General features: G+C 42.4%; 4 protein-coding genes and 1 long non-coding RNA gene across 7 annotated transcripts; 2 read left to right on the forward strand and 3 right to left on the reverse strand.

The window, feature by feature from the left end:
• Window positions 1-36: 36 nt before the first annotated feature.
• LOC100839034 lies at window positions 37-3,337 on the reverse strand. The gene is made up of 9 exons (XM_003558632.4): window positions 3,017-3,337; window positions 2,038-2,308; window positions 1,673-1,725; window positions 1,550-1,586; window positions 1,330-1,395; window positions 934-1,032; window positions 704-857; window positions 546-622; window positions 37-452 (listed from the first exon to the last, which is right to left on the reverse strand). The coding sequence occupies exons 1-9, from the start codon at window positions 3,115-3,117 to the stop codon at window positions 384-386; spliced, it is 927 nt and encodes a 308-aa protein (XP_003558680.1). The 5' UTR covers window positions 3,118-3,337; the 3' UTR covers window positions 37-383.
• A 391-nt stretch (window positions 3,338-3,728) lies between these two features.
• On the reverse strand, window positions 3,729-7,568 carry LOC104581860. Of its 3 annotated transcripts, none has more exons than XM_010230805.3 (11): window positions 5,948-7,568; window positions 5,618-5,796; window positions 5,292-5,393; window positions 5,180-5,215; window positions 4,968-5,063; window positions 4,793-4,888; window positions 4,593-4,706; window positions 4,455-4,487; window positions 4,321-4,371; window positions 4,132-4,214; window positions 3,729-4,041 (listed from the first exon to the last, which is right to left on the reverse strand). In XM_010230805.3, the coding sequence occupies exons 3-11, from the start codon at window positions 5,307-5,309 to the stop codon at window positions 3,993-3,995; spliced, it is 576 nt and encodes a 191-aa protein (XP_010229107.1). In that variant the 5' UTR covers window positions 5,310-5,393; window positions 5,618-5,796; window positions 5,948-7,568; the 3' UTR covers window positions 3,729-3,992. The 3 variants fall into 3 exon arrangements, with proteins under 3 accessions (XP_010229107.1, XP_024312441.1, XP_010229106.1); XM_024456673.1 differs by having other exon boundaries at window positions 5,614-5,796; XM_010230804.3 differs by lacking the exons at window positions 3,729-4,041; window positions 4,132-4,214; window positions 4,321-4,371; ... (3 more) ...; window positions 4,968-5,063; window positions 5,180-5,215 and having other exon boundaries at window positions 5,323-5,393; window positions 5,614-5,796.
• A 166-nt stretch (window positions 7,569-7,734) lies between these two features.
• Window positions 7,735-12,826, reverse strand: LOC100839638 (OTU domain-containing protein DDB_G0284757). The gene is made up of 10 exons (XM_003558634.4): window positions 12,501-12,826; window positions 10,603-10,777; window positions 10,351-10,424; window positions 9,821-9,875; window positions 9,636-9,710; window positions 9,285-9,358; window positions 9,127-9,175; window positions 8,473-8,557; window positions 8,178-8,234; window positions 7,735-8,062 (listed from the first exon to the last, which is right to left on the reverse strand). The coding sequence occupies exons 2-10, from the start codon at window positions 10,768-10,770 to the stop codon at window positions 8,016-8,018; spliced, it is 684 nt and encodes a 227-aa protein (XP_003558682.1). The 5' UTR covers window positions 10,771-10,777; window positions 12,501-12,826; the 3' UTR covers window positions 7,735-8,015.
• Window positions 12,827-13,720: 894 nt separating this feature from the next.
• On the forward strand, window positions 13,721-14,332 carry LOC112269726. The gene is made up of 2 exons (XR_002961648.1): window positions 13,721-13,883; window positions 13,974-14,332. It is a non-coding gene; the product is annotated as an uncharacterized LOC112269726 (long non-coding RNA).
• A 2,080-nt stretch (window positions 14,333-16,412) lies between these two features.
• Window positions 16,413-17,223, forward strand: LOC100832833 (dirigent protein 21). The gene has a single exon (XM_003561953.4). The coding sequence runs from the start codon at window positions 16,469-16,471 to the stop codon at window positions 17,024-17,026; it is 558 nt and encodes a 185-aa protein (XP_003562001.1). The 5' UTR covers window positions 16,413-16,468; the 3' UTR covers window positions 17,027-17,223.
• Window positions 17,224-17,622: the final 399 nt, after the last annotated feature.

Raw genomic sequence — 17,622 nt, forward strand, 5'->3', positions numbered from 1 at the left:
CCGATGTTGTACTGGTCTTGGCATTGTAACTGAAACTAATAAACTGCATCCATACTATGGCTAGAGGAATTACAGATCTTATCATGGATGTTTGTTCGCACAGATGTACAGCAGAATCACGAGAATGAACCGAGAAGCATTGGATTGCTTGCTTCATAAACTGTACAGTAAACAGAAATTTTCCCACACACATAGCACGAGGGTTCTTGGCACCAGAACTATCAGCACATCTAGTTCGTCCCAAGGATTTCGTACTTTACAAGATTTTATCATTTACAAGATGGTAAACTAATTCAGTCCTGCTTTTGCTAAATCAAGCGGACCGATGGAGTACTTTCCTTTTCTGCACAAAGGATATGGGAGCAAGCCCCTTGTTATCTATCCTAGTGCTTCAAACTGAAAGAGAGTAGGCACAGATCCGACGGCTGGCGAGCACCATTCCTATCAACCATCTACAAATAGACAGCATAAGAATATTGCACTCAGAACTCTATACGTAAATGGAAAGTTTAAATAACAAAACTGAAACAAGATGGTACACATACCTTGAATCCTATATGATCATATAGCCTCCGAGCTGGCAAGTTATCCTTATGTACATGAATATAAATACTTTCAGCACCTACAAATAGGGGATGAAGGTCGATATCAGCAGATGAACCACTATTAACAGTTTTTACTATTACAAATAATTTAGATTTACCATTGAATCTTGCAGCATCAATGGCCAATAACAACATGTTGGTGGCAATCCCTTGACGCCGTGCATACTTAGCAACACATACATTTGTTAAATATCCAAATTTTGGCTGATGTGGTTGATATATTCTAGCGTAAAATGGTGAGTTTCCAGGCTCCTGTGAATAACTTTGAAGTAACTTCCAATGACACTGACAGGAGTAATATAAAGACACTCGTCCTATTTTTCCATACCTCAGGATATTTTTCCCCATGCAGAGGATGCCTGACACATACATCCAGGGTACCAACGACACTATTCACCACAGTTCGTGTGAGATCATCATTCTTTACCTGCAATATTACACTGTGAGTGAGATTTGAACCGTGAAGATTTCCATGGAAAACAATTAACCTTGAAGTAGAGGAAAATGTCTGAAAAGTGTTTTTTGGGTGTTTGACAAATTAGACCTAAATAATTAGCACACAAGATCTCAAACGAAAACAGAAAACTCGAGTTTTAATTTGTCATTTATTAGATAGTCATTTGGCATGTGTCACTTCCCTCAAAGCATACTTTCATGAACAAACATGCTGGATCAAAGATCTAATAAATTCAATAAGTGGTTTACAGACAGCTTTAAGTCATACCGCAACGAAACAGGTATACTTCTCTCCAACCTGGTTGCTGCATCTCTTCTTTAACGCATGAAATTCCTGCAATGAGATGATTGACGACGATAGACGTGAAGCAGAACGTAAACCATTGAATGATCAGTTGGTGTAATATTGATGCGCAGATTTTGACATCTTTACCATCCCAATTGCCTCAAGCAAAAACAAAACAATGGTTAATTGATTTTACACGTACCTGCGACGCAAACTTTCTTTTGAAGCTTTCAACATATCTGCAGTGAAAAATAATTGTAGATAAATATTAGCTGCTAGATAATGCTAAAAGAAGTGCATAAGCCCTGACAATTAAAATACTAACCGATCGCCTGACTGATCTTCATAGCGATGTTCTGCTCTCAACCATGCGGCAATCTATCAAGTCTTGGTAAGAAGAGATGTAAGTCACAGTAGTAATGTAAATATTGTTTCATTACATTATAGCACCAACTAAAACGTGAAGGTGCATGATTTGGAACATAAATGCTAGCTAGGAATCTCATGCTCTGAGCAATTATTAGAATGAAAACAAACGACAGATAGAAAACACTAGTATAATCCTTGAGATTATTGTCACCAACTCATTATAAAACACACGTGCTGGCCATGCTAACCAGAAATAGATGGCTTTAAAGTAGTGCCCAGAATAAATGATCTTATATTTTCTACAAGTAACAAGAATAATACCCAGTATTCCTCGTCCATTATAGCCTCCCGAGCAACATAGCAGCCAAACAACCTTTTGTATTTGCAATCACTTTCTTCAACTGATGGTCGGAGACGATTGAAACGGAGATCAGATGGTTCCGCTGGATGCAAAGGTGTTGGGGTCACTGTTATCTTATTGGATAAGCTTGACGAAAGCCCAGGGAGGGATGATTTCTTCTTGGCAACATTAAGGCTATCGGTGACTGTTTCCTCTTCTCTATTGTTTGTGGAAACCACAGGTTCATCTTTCCTGAAAAAAATACACTTATTTTGCATGAAAATAACACACAACATGCGTGAATATGTAAGCATGATGTTGTTATTGTTCACATATCTATACTTTCAAATCAAGAAAAGATCAAGCTTGAATGCTCCACTGACAACTTAACTCCAGCGACTTCTGTTATATTCCTATGGTGAGTATTCCCTTCCCAGTTTCACCATGCCAAGACATAGACATCAGTGCACACGTAAAACCCAAGTAACAACCAACGGAGCATCAGCACATGCTAAACAAACAAGATGCTACTCCGTATCAAAGTACTAGAGTTCTGCCTCAAAAAAATCGCAGTCACCAGCCCTTTCTTCAGCAGAGCAGCATCTTTATTATCTTCAAGTTTGGATTAAAGTTGTACTAGTGGCATAATTGGTGCGATTCCAACCAGCAACCAGTGGACCTCAATGACAACAGGCCTCAATAGAAGTATGATCCTAAATTGAACTAACCGCCTAACCGGTGACCTTCCTTGTCATGAATATACAGCTTGCAACGACCAACCTAAGTAATCCATACTCGGCAAAATTTCCTACTAAAAAGTTTTTCTGGATTCATTTCCCCCATCGATCAAATCAGGCATGTCCCTCCCTCTGCTGCAACTCGCGGCCAAAATCACGAAATCCCTCTTACACTACGACACCGAACGAACAAACGGGGCAAGAGCCGAAGAAGGGAGCTCACATAGGCGTGGCGAAGACACGGCGGTGGAGGACGCCCCTGGCACCGACGAAGCCGAGCCTGGCCCCGGCCAGCGGCGGCGGGGCGACGGCGCCGGTCGCCATGCCCGCGCTGACCTCACTTCGCGGGAGGGGAGAACAGGAGACCCGGGGGCCGGGGCTGCCTCTGGCCCGCGGGAGGAGAGGGTGGGGGAACGGCGGCGGCAGGGGGGAAATGCCGGGCGCGGCGGGGTCAGACTTGGCGTGCAGAGTCGACTACTACCACTAGTCCACTACCAAGCCCGCAGCGCCGGCTCCTCCTTCTCCCTGGTGAACGACTCTTCTATTCTTCTATCCGTTTCGCTTTTCCGTGGGCCTGCCCGACGCGTCTAGTTTTAGATGGATTGGGGTTTTTCGGTGGCGGGTAGCCACCTGCCGACCTACGGGGGTTGTTACTTGTTCTTCGTGTTGTGCCACGCGACGCGCCCACGGTGGTCCGGCAGCTCCGCTGTATGACTGCTCACTCCATCGTGGTATAGATTTTTATACAAGTACACGTCATTTATTTTAGGACAGAAGTTGTACATGAATAACTAAAATTAGATCAACGCACTCCACAAAGATACACTATTTGGATATTTGCAACGATTTTAGATGTATGTACCTCTCAGGTTGCAAGTGAAAACCCGGTTCCAAGACTCACAGGGGAGCCAAGATGGAGCCTAATACCAGAAAGAAACACACACAATCTTGATCTTAGATGTATGTACCTCACGGGTTTTGCACATTTAACTAGCGTTCCTGATTAAAAATAATTCACAACTCCATTACAGCATGTCATAAGAACTTCGCTCCAAAGGGTACATGGTAGCAAACATAGATGATAAAATCATCATGTTATATACTGTATGACAAATTAACAGGGCACAAGGACATGGCGGAGACTGATATCACAAATTCAGCACCGAGAAGCCGTTTTCTTATCCAAGGCATTGCTTCCTTCAGTTTGCCATTGCAGCCTTGGCTTCGGCACTGGCCATGTCTTCTCTCCTGCATCGCACAACAATTTAAGAAACATCATGCTTGATTCGATTAAGTGGACATGTAAGCAGGCCTGGATATTGCCAAGTTTGTGCATACTTTTGGTAACCAGCCAAACCAATACGTTCAGCGATTTCCATTTTCTTTCTGACGCAGTGCAAATAGCCCTTTAGTTCTGGAAACTGAAAGTAAAAATTAAATTTTCACTTAAGCAAAAACAATAAAACTTGGTGATGTTCCAAATGAAGGTGCATTTCCTCACTAGAAAATAAAAGAGGAACAACTAACAATTTTCTTTAAGGCCTCTCTGATCAAGAAGAGACAGTCATCTTCCGAAACCTGTAGACAGAGCATGTTGCATCACTGTAAACATTCCAGTTGGACTTGGACCTCATACAAAATCTCAAATAAAGCATGCTTACCTCTTTATCAATCCTAGCCACGTAGGTATCATACTGGACAATAGAAACATGCACAAAAGTTAGCAAACCAAAATGATAAAACAGAAACATCTACAGATGAACAAACATTTTCATTCCTTGTCAAGAAGAGGAACCTACATCCCGTTTCATCCAACCATCATATAGTTTTTCAATTTCCATTTTAATAAAATTCATACGTGAAGGGAACATGTCCTTCTCATACATTTCCTTCAAAGCATCATAGAAAGCCTCCTGGGCAATATTGATGGAAATATAATCAGTAAGGATATAAAGCAAGCACAAACAGAAAATAAAAGCACCAGAATGAGATCACTAACATTATTCTTAGCAACCCGTTTCCAGATCTCAAGGAAGACAACATCAAAGAAGTCCATACGACTCTTAAAACGATGTTCAATGATTAGTTTATACTCCTGAATGAAAAGATGAATAGTCAAATACCATTACCATATATGAGCAGCAAGTAACTAATAGGCAAGGGAGGGGCATTACACTGTAGGCGCCAAGAGCTGAATGTCTGAACAAAGTAGGAAACTTTATTGTAATCTTCATTGCTTCATTGAAAGCCACTGTGTTGTATCTCCACCACTATATGACAAATTCAAGTGGTTATCATGTGCGACATATGAAACCACTGAACTACAGCATCAATAAACATTCCTTAATAGTTTATCAAATGCAAGAGGATTTTGGAGGATGTTTACCAGCTGTTCCTCAACTCCCACTTTGTCTTCAATCCACTGAGACATGGCAAAAACAGTATTAGACCAAGGTGACATCTGACTGGTAGTTTACAGTTTATCTCATCATGCCTACCTTAATTTTGTCCATCATCTCCTCACAGTACTGCACATATTGCTGATCCCTCTCGTAGGTATAACAATAATTGCAGTAAGAATCCCAGTATAGATAGGAACCCTGTCACAAAGAAAATGTTGCTATATAGGCCAGTAGACATACAAAGTTACAAAAATAGAGGCACATGCAGAATGCTGACATCATACATTACGATGCATATAGAGTCATCTCCACAAACTTAGAATTTTTCAAAAAAGAATGCACAACAAACTAAAATTTTGGTTGTGTTAGCATAAATGAACATTAAACAAATTGGCATGATGGAGTTAAGTGTTGGCACCTACATCATCACGAAGAACTAAACGTTGGCAGTCATCCAGGCCAGCAATCCCAGTGTATGCCGGGTGGAAGTACCATTCCAAACTGTTCTCATAGTGTCAAAGTAGCCCTGAGTCTGAAGAACATCCGGAGGGTACTGTGCTGCAACTTCTGCAATATCTAGTTTCTCCCCAGTTGATAATAGCTACAGCAAGAGGAGAAATTAAATTAGTACAAACCAGAGCAAGACGGCAAACTAAAATACACAGGAGAAACAAATCAAATGTTTAGGCTATGTGACATTATTGTGTGTGCATAATCTTATCTGGGGTCTCATGTGTTCATAAGAGATATACCTTGTAATCTTTAATGCGAGAAAGAGCTAACCGGCGATGCATATTAGTGAGCTCTTGCTCATCGTATGGAGAAAAGTCTTCAACGTAATCTGCGGCAGGTCTGAAAGTGAAAAGGTAACGCATATTCTCTTCGCTAACATCACAAATATTCAGCTCAAGGGTGTCCGGCGTTGCTGGTTTTTCTCTGTGGTCAAGTGGATCCTTAATTTCCATAGCTAGGCTTGGGATGTTTGGCTTCATCTCTTGCGTCCGTGCACTTTCCTCAGACCTGAGGCAGTTCTGGCTAGCAAGGGGAATAGATTTGTCCATGCACATATTTACATCATGGCAATTGTCAACTGCAAAAGTGTGTTCATGTTTAGTGACAAAACTGCCTTGTGCTCCTCCTACGAGCTCAATGTCACTGTCCATAGTGGGAGGGTCAACTTCGTTGGCAGGTTCAGCACCATCGGCTTCATCTATGTTGTCATCCCCAAAGCAATGCACGCTGAGAAGAGTACTGTGAACCTTGTCTTCCATTAACATGTCTCTTCCCTTCCCAGCGTCTGCAGAGGCCTCCCCGGCTCCGTGGGCGTTCCTGTCCCTCCCCAGCATCGTCTTGCTCTTTCTCTTCCTAGAAAGAGGAGGAGCCTCACCAGTGGCTTCGCTGGGTGTCGAGTCCGGTCGACAGGAGCGCTTCGCCGAAACGGGATCGGATCGGCGGTTTCCCTTGCCTTCACCATCCGCAGCGGCTGAAGTTACTTTGGAGGAAAGCGAGGGATGATCGGAGTGGCTGTACCTCATCTTCGCCGCTGGAGATCTGAGCAGGAACCCTCGACCCTGATCTAACCTTCCTATCCCGGGCTATATGTATGCCCGCGCCCACACGGCCACACCGTTTCATCCGCGTTTGGGCGGCATCAGGCCTAAATTCAGCGCGCATCACTTTTTTCTTGTTTTCTTCGTCCGTTCCTTGCGGTCCTTAACCGGCCCATGGGCAGCGAGAGGAGTCGCGGATCGCCGGAGCTGGAGGAGGGCTGGGCGGGGCTGACGCCGCACCGGCTAGAGCAGGGCAGTATGGGGGGAGAGAGTGCAGCACGCCATGGCAGGGATGAGGTCGACGTGGAGATCGTCCCCCTCGGGGGCTCCGTGTCGTGCGTTGTGAGAGGCGAGCAAAGGGATACGAGAGTGGGCTAGATTTAGTTGTGAAGTTGGGCCTGATTGTCAAAATTCTATATTGGACTGCTCTATACGTTTAACTACATCGGACTATTTAGACTATTCGGATACCGGGAACTGAAACCCGAATTGCCCGAATCAGGATATGGGTATCATGTATTTGTGCCCATTCTGAGTTCGCAAACACCAATTAGTTTGGTACTGAATCATAAAACTGTGAAATCTTTCGTCTCAGTGTTTCGTAGCACCAATACAATTTTTTTTTAGCATTTGTATTTTGTTATCCGTAGCTTTTTAAACATGTGGTGTGTTTTGTTGTCCGTAGCAACGCACTGGCCCCAATTCCTAACCATAGCCCTGGGACCAGTGGTCTTAAGTAACTGGCCAGCTTGAATCCTCCATATTCAGCTTCTTCGTGTATATGCAAGACAACAGGTTAAGTTGTTCAAGCAGCTACACCAGCGAGTATTTCTTACACGGAATGCGTGTGCAACGAAATACACAAGAACAGCTAAAGCACCTGACACTCAGTCATGTGATCCAGGTACTAGCTACTGACAGCGGATACCCAGTCTGAGAATTGGAAATTGAAGACTTGTTCCCACTAATGAAATGGATGGGACAATATGTAGTATCAGTGTAGAACAATAAAATTGAAAAATATAACAATGAACAAACATATATGTGTACAATCAACCTTTATGTCAGTACCTGTATCTATTCACAAGGAATGAACCTAAAATTAAGTGATATGAGTCTATGCTGTATAGTACTGCACCAGTAAGTGCACTCAACGGACCAATTTTCAGACCTTCAGTGGAGAAAGTCGGGTAGTGTCTCCTAAGCAGCAGCATTCCGCCAGACAGCAGCGGCCATATAATAAAAACCAAGTCTGTAGGAACAGGCGAATCTAAAACAACCAGTGCTTCTTTCTAGGCTTGTATTTGCTAGGGATATCTGCAAAGCAACAAGTCGTTTACTTTTCTTTCAAATGCATGGATAAATATGAGACAAACGAACTGGTGCATTTCAGCTTCCTACAACTGAAGTAAAATAAGGACTTGTTTCTGACCTCGAGCATCATACAAGGAGTTGTAGTGAATTTCAGACCAGAAACTTAGCCAAAGCTCTGAAAAACATGCGACATCACGAGTCAACCATCAGGATCGGTTAGGCAGATTTTTAGTTGTTGTAATCTCTACTTATGTAGTAATAAGAGAGAGATGCATATGCATGCGCACAAGAGATATTTATTTTATCTTTTGCAAATTGCATGCAACAAGGGCAATAATATGCTGTTCACAACTAATGTTTCTTATGTCAATATGAGAATACTTGTTATGCTTTGACACAGGCCAAAACGTTACCTCTCTGTGGAGCCTGATACTGTGGAACAATTTCAACAAAACAGGTGTCTCTGAATGATGTTAGAAGGCATATTTTCGCAGCAAACTGACAGAAAAAAAAGATAATCATTAGGAGTCTTCTCTCTCAAGGGGTGTCTTGTCAAGATACACACATATTAATTCCCTGCAAGGGCACAAGACTGATAATACGACAGTATATTCATCCACGATGTATAGGACTTCTAGTGAAACACAAGTGAATGCGATAAACAAAGAAAGAAATCACACAATACAGACTAAGAAACCATTAAGATTTTATTCAGTAGTCCTGTCACCATCAGAACATATGCGATTTATTATGTTCCTCTTCATTATGTTCCTTTTACTGTAAATAGCCTCTCTTCTGTTGTTCTCCCCCTTGCTCTCTACTGAGGATATTTGTATTTTACTCTTCCTTAATTAATAAATCACAGTGCTGCTGTTCGCTAAAAGAAAAAACAACATATATGATTGCAAAAAAAGGCAGATCTTCAGGGCCATAATAAATCCCAGTAGAATGCATGACAAATAGGAAAAATTTAGATATAGGATAAAGGGCAGAAAATCTTGCACCACTGCAGGAAGTTGAGTAAACAAGGAAATGATGAAAACATTGCAGTGTAAAGGAGAGTTAACCTTATCAGCAGCTGCTTGCAGTGTGACATGGTCTCCCCATTCACCAGATCTGGAGAAGATAAGATTTCAGGGCCATATATAATAAATGCAAAAGCACAAGTATGAACTAATTTTAATCAAAGTACTCTGCAGAAAATCAAACCCGTGAAAATGCATACTTTTTCATCTTCTTGCAATAATGCTTATATCTCATTGGGACATGACCTTCGTATAAGGAGTTACATGCCTTGAGCTGCACAAGAACAAATGTGGCACACATAAGTGTTCAAGTTTCGTAAAAAAGAATTATCAGTACATGAGCACAAATATAGCCTAATGATCAAATGATGAAAAACCTGTTTATTTATACATCACATGATGACAAAGTAATTTAGTAGATAATACAGGGGTGAATTCATCAAAAGGTTAAGAGGCATGTGTTGAGGCATAAAAAAAATGCAGTTTAGCCATATGAACACAGTAACATAAACTAAATTGTGGTACTTCTGATTGTCCAGGTGATCATATACCTGCTTCACTATCTCTTTCCGAACGTGCTTGTGATACTCGGGTGATCGATATAGCTGGTCTGAGAGTGCACGGAACTACAAGACAAGAAATAACCATATTCTCACATGAACATACGGGTACGAACTTCACAAGATCATCTAATTTCATCACGTGAGCAAAATTCTGCTTTAGAAAAATCACAAACCTGACAATTGCCATCGCCTGATACCCTCACTTCAAACAGGCCATATGCATTTAACCTACAAAAGGCTCTCTTGAATTACGAAATATGCTAAGATCATAGATGTGTTGGCATTCCATTTATTCACTGAAACAGGTGATAGGTCAATCCCAGTCAGCTTGAGCTATTTCTGCGGTACGCACTGCGTAAAGACAGCCTAAACTGTTCCAATATGCAGTTTACCATTTATTTGAAATGTCAGAAAGGAAAGAAAAAACAAGATAGGATTTAGGTACGCAATCTGAATGTTGTTCCACAGGTTTCCAATTCCATAATGTATTCCCAATATATACATTGAATCCCCAATGTCAATGCAAAAAAATTACTTCAGCCTTCGGCTCAACTGCTATAGACTTGAATGAAACATTAGTGCCTCTGACACTGAAGGCAATATACGGTACTACTTTCTAAGCTAAAAAACGAAGCCTAGTTTTACAAGAAATAGAAGTGAAAACTGTACCAGATTAAAACCTGCAAAGGTCATCAAAAGTTACCTGTCATGAAGGCGGTGATGATCCATAGTGGCATCACTATACGTCGGGAAGTATGTATTAATCCGGGGCACATGCTGTAAATGCGCCAAAGGAAAGGAGTTTCAGGTAACAAGCACACAAAGTTAATTTTATTTAACCAATATTATACCATAGAGAAAAAGATAAGAGTGCCCAACAAACAAAAAATTGACAGTTTTAACTGCGAATGGAAAACAGAAATGAGTAAAACAGAACAGGCATGCAATATCTTACGGGAATAGATGTTAAATTTGAAAGACGCTTGGCCATAGCACCATCTAGCTTGGCATATTCTTCTTCAAGGACCATTGCAATCATCTTGTCATCATCTGTCTCACTCTTCTGGCTGCTCATAGAGGTTGAGCTGGATGAGGCACCTTCATTTGGGAACATATGAGTCATGTCCAACCTATAGGTAAAAACCAAGACAAATCTATTTTAAGATAATGTTCAACAAATTGTGCTGGTAGAAATTTTCAGATGTCATAAAAAAATAAATATAAAATATATAAACAAAACGTAGGAAAGAAAATGCAACTTATGAATGCTACTATACATGATGTTGGCAGTTAGAGGAAACAAATATAATCCAGAAGAACATAATAAAACTAAAAGCCAGATTCTATTTCGTCAACAACCATATATTTAACAGACACACCAAAGCAATTGAAGGGAACATGATGGAAGCTTCTAACAACTGACTTAACTGTAAAATGTGTACATGCTGAAATTCTCTTGCTTGTTGGTAATGGAAAATAATGATTTGCATAATCATTTTCATGAATGTATTCAGGTTTACATACAGTACCAGCCTGTTATAGATGGAAGCTAATGCGAATTTAAGCTGCACATACATCTAAGTATCTAACAAACCAACGAAATATTCAGCAGATAATCAACCATATTCTCAGTTAAATAAAAGCCATATATGAAGCGACATTTTGGCTTCCGGGAGCACATTCTCAGTTGAACAGTAAATTCACAAAAGAATACTTGAAAGTGTAAAGATTACTTGAAATTTCTTACACATGTTCGTGTTCGTTGTTTGTGTATAAATTTTCTTTAAAAAATGAAAATTATTGTATCCCAGGTGCTCATAGCTCAGTCAGTGGTAATACACCCAGCAGTGGGGCTGCCAACCAGGGCTCGAACCCTGGTTATCACAAAAATAAAGGCCCCTCTCACTGAGTTGTTCCCTGCATGTGTGAGGTCACCAATTGTGTCGTCGCAGTGGTGGAGCCAGCATTCAGGGCCTTTCCTCGACCTAAAAAGCATTGCCTTAGGGTTTGTTCCCCCAAGGGTCGAGTTTTTTGTATCCCAGGCAAAAACATAATTCGGTGCTCTAAAACGTAAACCTGTAGGCACTAAACTTTTTTAACACGGGGTGCAAAACTTTGTTTGTACTTGCGATTCTTGTGATTTCTTCTTAATGGAAATGACACGTTGCTCCGTGTGTTCAAGAAGAAAAAAAATGATGTGCACAAAATAGGGACATGGATATTGAGCTTGAAGCAAGTGGAGTCATGACTATATGGTACTACTCCCTCCGTCCCATATTAAGTGACTCAAATTTGTCCAAATATGGATGTATCTATGCCTAAAAGGCGTCTAGATACATGTAATAGAAAGTCACTTAATATGGGACGGAGTGAGTAGAAAATAGGATGGTTAGTTTGATGGACATTGCAATTTCTCCTCAATCGGGACAGTCTCTCCTACTGTAGAATTGAACTAACTTCTATGCCAGCTCTTCTAAACTCATGAAGGCATTTTCATCCGTTTTTATAATACTATAAGAGAATTATTTTGGCAACTACTCCCTCCGTTCCTAAATGTAAGAAGTCTTAGCTTTGTACTAAGTCCAATTTTTTAAATTTTTGACCAAGTTTATAGAAAAATGCATCAACCGAAGCTACAAATGGCGTATTCTAGAAAAAAGAAGCTACGAATGGCCTACTCAGCTGTAATTATATGACCAAATGGATCCTGTCTACCTAAGAGCAACTCCAAGAGATGCCCGAAACCGTGCCCCGTAGCTTTATTTGAGGAATATGCCCAGGAAACGGGGTGTTCCCAATCGCAAGGTTGGGATTCCCTATCCATCAACGAACTCATCGGAGCAGCCAACGTACCTCTTCCCTTCCCGTCGCCCTCCTCTGCAGCTTGCCTCCTTTCGCCGCCCAGAGCAATCCCGCCGCCGCCAAGACCAGTTGCTTCGATCCGGACGTTGGGGCAGGCGTCGGGGGAGGTCTCTGGAGGTTGGCTGGCCGTGCTCTCCTCTCAGCGGGGGGAGGCGAAGGCAGGCGGTGGTGTGGGACAGGTTGGCGTGGGATTGCAGGCGGAGGAGACTTCTGATGAGGTTGGCGTGGGCGCTGGATCGGGAGCGAGAAATTGCAGAGAAATCGGAGAAGACGCTGTCGGCGGCGGTCGTTCCGTGTAAATATGAACTTCCTTCTTTTTTTTCTACAGCAAACTTCCTTCTTTATATTAAAAAAAAGAAACAAAGGAAGAGTGTGAGAGAAAAAGGAAATCAGGGAGGAAATGGTTAATAAGACTGTCTTATCTTAGGTGTTTCACGTCATTTAGAAAAGACAACAAAATATGTTGTACAATGGGTTATCTCTTGATGTTATATTTTAGAATTAATGATTAGATGAATAAAATTAAATAAATAAATGCTAAGAAAAGTCAAAATCCAGTACAATGGGAAATTTGCCTTATCATTCTTGTGAAGAGATCATCTCTTAATTAAAAGAAGGCTTGTGACTTTTCTTTATTTCTCTCTCTTCCATGTCAGATTTTATTTTATGTGGCGTTGCTAAGAAAAGGCTGACGTCACCTCGTTGTACATGCCCTGAGTCCTCACGGTACAACAGCGTCATTACACTCACCAGTGGGCGTCGTCATCGAAGTCTTTGCTTACTTTGTCCGCAGGGTTTGGAGTGGATTATGATAATTTAACATTTCTAGCCAGCTGTTTTTCGTTTGGCTAACAAAAAAATTTCGTGCTTTCGTGTGGTAGTTTGACGTCGTTGAATGCGCTGGACTTATTTTATAATCTGTTGTTGAAAAATACACACGAAAAGATTTGATTAGCCAAACACGAAAATAGACAAAACCAGTTGGAAAAGTAGTATGATCATAATCCATCTCAACGACAAACGCAGCCTTAGACTGATATGATACGGAGTACATAATTTGGTCCAATGCATCTTTCATCTTTTAAGTTACAACAACAATTGATACTACTAATTTCAGTTTTCATGCCAAAAGTTCTGGCGCTCTTTACTTTTCAGTTAAAGTGCAATTAATATTCCCCCATAAACTAATCACAAACATTCTATATATAATACCCAGCCATCCTAGCTAAGCTCGAACACCACCAATCTCATCGACTTCAATTAAAGAGCCATCAGCAGGACAACGCAAAAAAAAAAAAGTTTTCGAACGATCAATCATGAGGACCAGCTGCGTGTTCCTCCTGCTGGCCATTGCCCCTGTGGTTTAACCATCAGGTACATTACATTCCTTGCAGATCGATCCGTCGCAATCTTCTGATCTTTCTCTTCCTCTTGGTTAATTATGTGCTCTGAAATCCACCACAGATGTGTCCGTGAAGATGACGTCGGCGAGCTGCAGACCATACATCTACAAGGGCAGCTGTAACTTGGTCGTGTGCAAATGGCGTTGCAACGACATACGGGGCAAGAACAGCTCCAGTGCTAATTGTGTTAATGACTTTGGATGCAAATGCATAGTTTGTGGGTTTTCCGCTGCACAAGTTTAAACCAAGACGTGCATTTTCCCAAGTATGTAAACGTAATATCATGGGGAAATATATTGGTGTGGCTATAGCTTCGATTTACCGTTGTTGGGAAAAAAATTGAAAGAGACTGTCTTGCTTTTAGAGTTACGTGCGGCAGCAGAATATTCATACGAGCGACACACCGACAAAAGAGCTTAACCTTTTGTATACCACTTGCAAAATGCTTATTCTTGGACAATAGTTTCGAGTTATTTCATCATTTCACCACTCCGTTAAACTCCCGTACATGTGATTGGTCTACCGAGTCCGTGCCACGGTACCAGCCTAGAAATGTGGGTGGCAAATTTTAAAGGTTCGGTCGCTTCCTTGTCGAGATTTTCATATATGCTACTGTAATACTGAAGCTAAATTTGAACACGAGGTCAGCGGCGTCCTCCAGCTCCCTAGTCCCTCCCGCAAGACTGGCAGAAACTTGGCCATCCGGCCACGTCGCTCAATCCGGTCTGCACGCCATCCAGATTTTAGGGGCGAAAGCCAGAAGAAAAGCAGTGGTTCACCTTTATCAAATCACGGGGCGAAAGCAAATCGAGCAGTAATTCATGTTTCCTCCCGTCCAAATTAATTATCACAGCTTTTTCTTAAATACACATCTATCTAGACGTGTTCTAGTGTGTAAGTATGTACTTATTTAGATAAATCTACGACAATTAATTTGGATTGAAGAAAATACTAGATTAACAAACAAACAAAATCATTGGATTCTTCAGTAAATTCGGTTGAATCCAACATTGACCTGCTGCCCCCACCCAACTCTGTTTTGGTAATGAACCATGAGAAATTGAGCGCATCGTGTGAACTCGGTTCTTCCAGATTGCAGGCTCCATGAATGAGCGTGGCCGTGAATATTAGCTAAAATTATTATTGTTTCCAGCCCGTAGTACTCCTATATGACTAAACATTTTTATTGTACTTCAGTTACCTCATCACATGATATTCATGCTTTCATGGCAAAGTTTACGGTGCTCTTTACGCAGCACAATTAATATTTGCATATAAGATTAGCACAAACATTCTATAAGTACAGCTAATTTGCCAGCCCTCGTAGCTTGCACACCATCATCTGATCAGCTTCAACTCATTAAACAGACATCAGTGGTAATTTGAAGAGCGATGAGGACTAGCTTCATGTTTCTCCTGGCCCTGGCCCTTGTGGTTCTATCCTCAGGCATAATATTCCTTCAAAGAAGAACTTCTTCTCCACGTTACTTCTGTATATACGTAGCACTCCGTAGCAGATCCATCGGAGTCTACTGATTTTTCTCTTCGTTTGCGCTGAGAACCACAGATGTGACCGTGAAGGAGGTGATGGCGGAGGAGAATTGCCAAGAATTCCGCTATAAAGGCAGATGTAACTTGGAGGTGTGTGGAGAGCGTTGCAACAGAATATGGGGCAACAATGCCCATGCTAGCTGTGAGCACGACTTCGCATGTATATGTTTGGTCTGTCCTCCCCCTCCAAAAAATTAAACCATCCATCCATCCATCCATCCATGGGAATAATGTTGTATCGGTTTCGATGTTGTATTGGTCTGGCTATATAATTGACTGTTTTGATGGAAAAATGATACTGGCGAATGAACTGTCTGTTGATGGAAAAATGATACCGCCAAATGAATTGTTGTTTTGCTTCGTAAGTATTTCCTCCGTTCCGGTCAAAAAACAGTATTTTCTCCGTTCCTAGTAATGTTCGGAATTTGCTTTTAGAAAACGATTGGCTACTGTAACCAGTTAAATACTCTCTCCGATCCTAAATTCTTGTCTCAAATTTGCCTGAATTTGGATGTATTTATTCTTAAAAAATGTCTAAATACATGTAATATTTCGATAACAATTTAGGATCGGAGAGAGTACACCGTCATTTGTGATAGCTGAAAAGTCGCAGGGGCGTACCCACGTTGTCCTAACCATGTGCACAGGAACTAGGTTATACTCCGTATATTGTTTTCTTTCTTATATTTTAGATTTCCAACTTGGAGTATATGGTTCAAACAAAGACACCCTATCATTTTTCTCTAAGTCCGCCCCTGCAAAGTCGTACTACTTGTTTCTGAATAATGGATCGGACTCGGCAAGCAAGCTGTCATACTTGTTCCTGAATAATGAATCGGAGTCAGAGGCATGTGGTCGGCGAGTTGTCGAACTTGTTCCTGGATAATGAATCGAAGTCAGAGCTTGCATATGGTCGATCGACAAGCTGGAATGCTAGCTGCGACTATAGTTACAACACCATTTCGTGGCCATACCGTGCCAAGCTCCTCCTTTTGATCTTTCAACATGGCAACATCTCGTAGTGCACACACAACGAAACTACTATCACTAGCCCTAGCGGTCCTACTAGCGGCAACGGCGGCCGGCGGCGATGAGCACACGGGCAGCAATGGCGCCTCCACGACCCATCTCCACTTCTACTTCCACGAGATCTACACGAGCGGGCCCAACGGCACGACGGCGGCGGTCGTCCCGCCGCCTCCCGGCTCGCTGTTCGGGTTCGGCTCGCTGGCCGTGGTCGACGACATGCTCCGGGAGGGCGCCGACCCGGGGTCCGGCCTCATCGGGCGCGCGCAGGGGCTCACGGCCGCCGCCTCGCTCTCCGAGGTTGCCGTCACGACGATGCTCAACCTCGTGTTCACGGCGGGGCCGTACGAGGGGAGCACGCTGGCGGTGTTCGGCCGCGCGCTGCTGGGCGGCGGCAACAAGGTCATTGAGCGGCCGGTCGTGGGCGGCACCGGCGCGTTCCGGATGGCGCGCGGGTACACGCTCAGCCGGGTGGTCAACTCCACGGACCCCGCCAACCTCCTCGTCCTCGAGTACCACGCCTACGTCTGGCACTAGCTAGTGCAGACCAGCAATAAAACTTGAATTGTTCGCACCTTGGCAATATACTACCAAGCATCCTTGGGCGGCGACCCAACCCGTACATGTTCATGTTCCATGTGAATACGCTAGATTCAGTGGAGCAGTTGCCCATAGTGTAAGCCGGTATTGTGTAGGTTCTGTTGAAGAATCATCAGCACCTAGCTTGTTCTAAATGCTATCTTGATCACTTTTTTCCGGTCTGCTTGCCCAGCCTCCGTTTTGGACGATCAAAACCACCTTAAGCGGACTAGATTAGTTCCGGCCTTATCTCTCACGCTCGTTTATTACTTGCCAAACATCGTGTAAACAACCGATAAAGATGATCCTAGCCGGTACTTCCTCCGTCTCATAAAGATTGGCACAGATTTAAACTAGAGCTAGTTCAAAACCGCGCCAATCTTTATGAGACGGAGGAAGTTGCCCCATCCTGACATTTCACAGTCAGAAAAGGGAATTAGCTTCAGGCTTTAATTACCTTAGATTAAGACTCATCTCGTGCCGTACCGATTCTGAGAATCCCTCGAGTACTAGATATTGAACGGGCAGTACTGGCGCATGGACGCAGCCTCAAG

Source organism: Brachypodium distachyon, chromosome 1 (assembly GCF_000005505.3).
Source record: "Brachypodium distachyon strain Bd21 chromosome 1, Brachypodium_distachyon_v3.0, whole genome shotgun sequence".
Classification (NCBI taxonomy): Eukaryota; Viridiplantae; Streptophyta; class Magnoliopsida; order Poales; family Poaceae; genus Brachypodium; species Brachypodium distachyon.

Excerpts from the sequence above, each read along its gene's own strand:
- LOC100839638 (XM_003558634.4), bottom strand. The coding sequence starts at position 10,770 with ATGACTCATATGTTCCCAAATGAAGGTGCCTCATCCAGCTCAACCTCT. Across the intron at positions 10,425-10,602 it reads CAAATTTAACATCTATTCCC|CATGTGCCCCGGATTAATAC; the intron begins GTAAGATATTGC and ends GCGCATTTACAG. Across the intron at positions 9,876-10,350 it reads CATCACCGCCTTCATGACAG|GTTAAATGCATATGGCCTGT; the intron begins GTAACTTTTGAT and ends AGCCTTTTGTAG.
- LOC100832833 (XM_003561953.4), top strand. The coding sequence starts at position 16,469 with ATGGCAACATCTCGTAGTGCACACACAACGAAACTACTATCACTAGCC.
- LOC100839034 (XM_003558632.4), bottom strand. The coding sequence starts at position 3,117 with ATGGCGACCGGCGCCGTCGCCCCGCCGCCGCTGGCCGGGGCCAGGCTC. Across the intron at positions 1,726-2,037 it reads TAATGGACGAGGAATACTGG|ATTGCCGCATGGTTGAGAGC; the intron begins GTATTATTCTTG and ends AAGACTTGATAG. Across the intron at positions 1,033-1,329 it reads AGTATACCTGTTTCGTTGCG|GTAAAGAATGATGATCTCAC; the intron begins GTATGACTTAAA and ends GTAATATTGCAG.
- LOC104581860 (XM_010230804.3), bottom strand. The coding sequence starts at position 6,730 with ATGAGGTACAGCCACTCCGATCATCCCTCGCTTTCCTCCAAAGTAACT. Across the intron at positions 5,797-5,947 it reads CTCGCATTAAAGATTACAAG|CTATTATCAACTGGGGAGAA; the intron begins GTATATCTCTTA and ends CTCTTGCTGTAG.